Source organism: Pundamilia nyererei, unplaced genomic scaffold (assembly GCF_000239375.1).
Source record: "Pundamilia nyererei isolate P.nyererei 1_Seehausen unplaced genomic scaffold, PunNye1.0 scaffold00071, whole genome shotgun sequence".
NCBI lineage: Eukaryota > Metazoa > Chordata > Actinopteri > Cichliformes > Cichlidae > Pundamilia > Pundamilia nyererei.
In genome coordinates this window covers 1,432,523-1,437,400 of record NW_005187472.1, presented here as the reverse complement: position 1 = coordinate 1,437,400, position 4,878 = coordinate 1,432,523, and the positions used below count along the sequence as shown (strand labels likewise).

Here is a 4,878-nt window from a genome sequence, read left to right as displayed (position 1 = left end):
AAATAGCAGCAAGAACAATTCAAGGATTATAAATTGCAAAACAGGGCCTATGAGAGGATGCAAAAGCTTTCAAAGAAGGAAATGCTGCTATAGGTAAGCAAACTTCCTGACCTGTTTACAGTTTCCGTGACGCTAAACGTTCAGTTTTATGTTGCAGAGCGTTCGAAAAGTAAATTATTAGAGTAAGGCGCATGGCTGCTCTACTCTACATTGCTAATTTTGGTCTGAGGTCTCATCCCATATCTGAATTTGGTTTTCAACAAGCCACATGGACAGACGCAACCTCTTTTTGGGTCACCATTACCACAACACAATTGCTGGGTGTGACGACGTTCTGACTCCCCAGTGGCAGAAGAAGCTATTTTGGCGAGCATCAAGCGCTGTAGAGTGGATGTACTGTATAGGGAGAACGAGGGGAGGAAAAGAAGTCCACAGTGGATGAAAAACTAGCTGCTTCTTCAAATCAAAACTGAGAATCAGTCTTCGTACAGTTTAAAGAAATCACTACATGGCCGTTTAGGAGAATGGAGCCAAACTTTTTAGAAGTTTGTTGTACTGCTCACTTTAAATAGTCCTCTATAAGGACAATAATATGATTATTGGTCTAGAATGTAACCAGGTTGGAGTGGAGTGAGATTACAATATCCAGATCAGGCCTAAACACATGTGACATCATCATAAAATCCTGCACTACAGTGAGAGTTGATTTCTTTCACAACTGTTGCCACCGGCAGATTAGGTGTCAGTGACCGGTAAGCTGTACAAATACCACTGTAAAATTTTATTGGAAGAATTCAAGCAAGCATGCCAAAGAGGGTATTTGCTTGCCAGCAACAACTCCAGTGGTGTTGACTCTCATTCTGTACCTGGAAAAAAAAAACTCAGTAGTATCAGTGTCTCATCCGAGAAATCACTTCGCTATCTTTTGCCACGAATTGCGAGCTTTTCAAGTGGTCATGTGATATCTTTGGAAAATGATCTTTCCAATAACTCTGCCTAGCACCTGCAGCACACGAGCTGCAGCATGGTAAGCTTTCACTGCACTGTCTCAGATGTTCAAGGTGAGATGGATGGAGAGCCGCATACAGTCTTTCCTTTGCCTGTCATGAAGCTGTGAGGCAGCTGGAGTCACTCGTGACCGGAGATATATCTAACGTGGCATGCCTTTGTGCAACGTACACATTAGACAGAGTACGGTGGCTGGTTGTCTACAGTTGGAGAGAGTCAGCGTTTGCATCATTTTCTCAGCTACAGCCGAATAACCCGCCGTGCCAGGGACGATGTGAACGTGGAAAAAGCAGATGGTAATGCTCATGAATTGAATAGCATTCTAAAATTATGCGACAACAAGTGTCACCGAGGCTGAAACTGTCTGGCAGCGGCTGAAAACTGCATCTACACACACATTAAGGACCCGGGCAAATGTAAAAGTATTAAAGTTGTCAGTAAAGGCAGCAGGTTTTCTGTTGCTAGGCTAATAAGGAGCATAGTATTTCTGTCCATGTGTAAGAAGAGTATTCTGGTTTTGGAACCACTCCCTAATCATCTTTTGTTTCTTGGCAAAGAGCAATCTGTTAAAACATAAGGCCTTTTCAGAAGCTTGAAGGACGGGAGGCCTGCTGCCATGAAGTCATATCTGTTGGCAAGCTTTCTGGGGTCTGATTCACTCACAGGGGGCTAACAAAGTCTAAGTGCCCCGGGAGCACATACCACCTCCTGTGCCTTACAATCCAAGCCACTCCTGGGATCACAGTGCAAGAGCAAAACATGAATTAATGCACTGCTGGGACATGAACCCAGACGCAGAGTGATGGCCAGGATTCTTGTTCTTTAAAAGGGAGGGGGGAGTGGGGGACTAGAGGATAGCAAAGATTCCTCCCCGCCATTGTTTGACTGTCCCAGTCAGTATTTAGTGGGCCGCAGCTCTCGTGGCCTCACGAGTGCGGTGGACACTTGAGCTCCTCCTCTCTGTGTCTCTGTGTTTGCCTTGCTCAGCTGGTACAGCGCGCAGACAGCTGCAACCCCACACGACAGGAAACCAGAAGCTCACCTCATGAGCTCCCGTCCGCAGAGCTGTTTGACAGAAGGCCCTTCAGAGGAAAGAGCGTGCCGGAGGCATTCTGCTGAATCATTGCGCTGTGACTGAGAGCCCTGCAATGAATGCACCGCCCGGGGCAGGAAAAGATGCTCCGGTTACCTCCGTGGACCAACACAGAAGCCAGGTTCTGCTTGTGTGTGTGTGTGCGTGCGTGTGTGTGTCGGCGCAAACCAAAGTGAGACAAAACTGCCTGAGGTGTCATCACATGCAATACACACCCAGAGACCCACACAGCCCCACCCTTGTGGCAGCAAATACACACAAACTTGGAAAACAAACACAAAAGACTACATCATTTCACATACTGACTGAAGCTTTACCAAACCTGTGATTGCCTGAGTGTTTTGTAACGGCAGTCATAGCTGGACCCATAGAAGAGAGATGAGGGGTTGCTCACAGGGTGGACATAACCTCATGACTCCATCAATAGTATAAATGAGCCCAGTCGAAGCCTATTTTACAGAGTGAGGCTTGTAGCCAAAACCTTTGTGGTTTCCACCTACTTATCTAGTTGTTGACAAGCTGCTAAAACTCTGAGTGAAGGTGGACCTGTCTGCTTCCCTCAGAAATATCTTAAATCATTCAAGACTGTTGGCCCAGCTCTCCTTCTCCCTCCCTCTCTCTCTCTTTCTGTCTATATCGGTCTTTCTCTCTTTTCTCTCACGCACACAGATTTAGTGGTAATCCGACTCGAAACACCACCCATAGGGATAGCCTGCAGCCCCAAATCTGTCTAAATTCTGCTTTAAAGAGATCCAAAGTTTATAGAGTGGCAGCTCATTTTGTCTCATACAGTAGAAGCCTTCGATCGATTTCACAGTTTAAGCAGTTGGACGGGAAAGGCGAAAAACAGAGAACAGCTCTGGCGTGTGGATGGAAAATCGAGGGCTTTGACAGACACTTGTTAGAGCTGGATGTTAAAGGAGGCTGAAGCATGAACCCTATTTTCATCTGAATATTACTTGCATAGAATAAACCAACATTCAGTCCACGGCCACCTTTCGTGCGTGCGTCAAGAGACGCGTAAAAACTGTTTCAAAAAGACTGTAAACCTGTAAATATTTTAAAGCGGGGACTGTCTGGATCATTGTCAACCACTTTCGGGTTTCGCTAAACCGCAGTCTGACAGCCACTGCCCCGCACTGCAGGCGCAGCTCAGCCGGGACACGCCATGTGCGTTCACCACAGCTAAGAGTCGATCCCGCAGCAGATTAACCGGCACCGGGCGACACGAGCGGAGTGTTTGTTCACGCCGTGTTATTATTGTGGAGATTCAGCCCTTTAAAACTTCTGTGTTACAGCTAGATGCTCAGCCTGACACCAGAAGGAGCATGTGTGATCTGCGCAGAGAGCCGGAATGAGCTCCTACAGTCAGTTGATTCAAAGCGGTGGATAAAAGTTAATCAGATGCCACCTCAAACCATATGTCAAACAAACGCGCCGGTACCGGCTGCTCGCGCTCCAGGGCTCTGCGCTTCTTTTGCATGGCAGAGAACTATTTCGGGTGGTCTTAGTGAGGAGGGAAGAACTTGGGAAAAGGGGTTGAATTTCATTTAAGAGGGAGATTTTGCATTTAATAAAACAGAGCAGGCTACTGTGCTGCCTTTTGGTTGGTCCCTCGGGCTGCAGGAGCCTTTCTCAGAGTAACACACGCTGGATCCCGGCGCGGGACAAGATGTCAACAAACACTGATAAACAGAGGAGAGAGAACACCCAGGGGGTCCCGATGCAGACGAGAAGTTACATTTCTCACACATTTTAAACCCATGTTCGCTCTCAAGCATGCATTCAGTCACCCAGCAGTGAGCGTCTTACCTATGGGCGGGTGGGCAGGTTTGTATCCTTTCTCGTTGGTGCACAGTCCCCTGCCGTGGAGAAGGGCGTGCAGGGGTTTCTCCTCCCCGCTCCTCGGCAGGCAGCGGAGGCCCTGGGCGCACGTCCCGGTGTAAACGCCGCACGCCTGTCCCTCAGACAGTGCGCACGTTAGGCAGCAGCCGCAGCCCGGCTCCTTGACCAGCTGGCAGCCGACCGGCACCGGAGGACACATGGACAGCGCCTTCTGGTCACAGGGCTCGCACGGAACGTATGAGCCCAAGCACCCGGACAGCCCCAAGATAAATGTCACCAGGAGGCAAAAACTCAGAAACATTGTTGGCGTTCTCTTCAGCTATAGCTTAACCTCAATGCGAAGAGGAGGGGAAAAGTAGCTTGGTCTAATGAACACAATGCCTCAGTCAGATAATCCGATTTTTACAGTTAAAGCCAAGAGTCTTTATCCAAGAGTGTTGCTATCTATAAAAAACAGTAATGGTAAGGTTTTTTCTGTGAACGCTGCAGAAGGACTTTAAAGGACCAATTAAAAGTACGTGCGCTATTTCCCCCCCCCCGAAATGTTGTCCTCTGCTGGAGCAAAGCAATTCTGCGCACAAAATCTCTTCCCCCGTCTGTTTGGACTCCGGTACTTTCTCCACTACAAGTTTCTTGAGCAGACTGATCAACTTGAGAGCAGCCTTGCCTTTTAAAAAACAGCCCAAACCCCTAACTATGAATACGTTAAACAGCAGGGAGGGGAGGCGCACTTGTTCCGCAGTTTGGCACGCGGCCAAACTTTTTTTTTCAGGAGCAGGAGGATCGCTCTTTCACCCTGAAGGCTGAGCTGATGCCGAGGTGCAAGAGGCAAAAGGCAACAGCAGCCCTCATCAAAGCATTTCAGCTAGTCGAAACCTGTAGGCTTCTGTACTGCCTATAGATTTTTTTCTTTTAAGTAGTTCACATTTGTA

General features: G+C 47.9%; 1 protein-coding gene across 1 annotated transcript in view; it reads right to left on the bottom strand.

Annotated features, from left to right (window-relative positions):
- Window positions 1-4,602, bottom strand: part of igfbp5b (insulin-like growth factor binding protein 5b) — a 12,475-nt gene extending 7,873 nt beyond the window's left edge. Inside the window, exon 1 of the mRNA XM_005736860.1 lies at window positions 3,914-4,602. Within this exon, the coding sequence (XP_005736917.1) occupies window positions 3,914-4,247 (334 nt within the window). The 5' untranslated portion in view covers window positions 4,248-4,602. The remainder of the gene's footprint in view (window positions 1-3,913) is intronic.
- Between the last annotated feature and the right edge of the window lie 276 nt (window positions 4,603-4,878).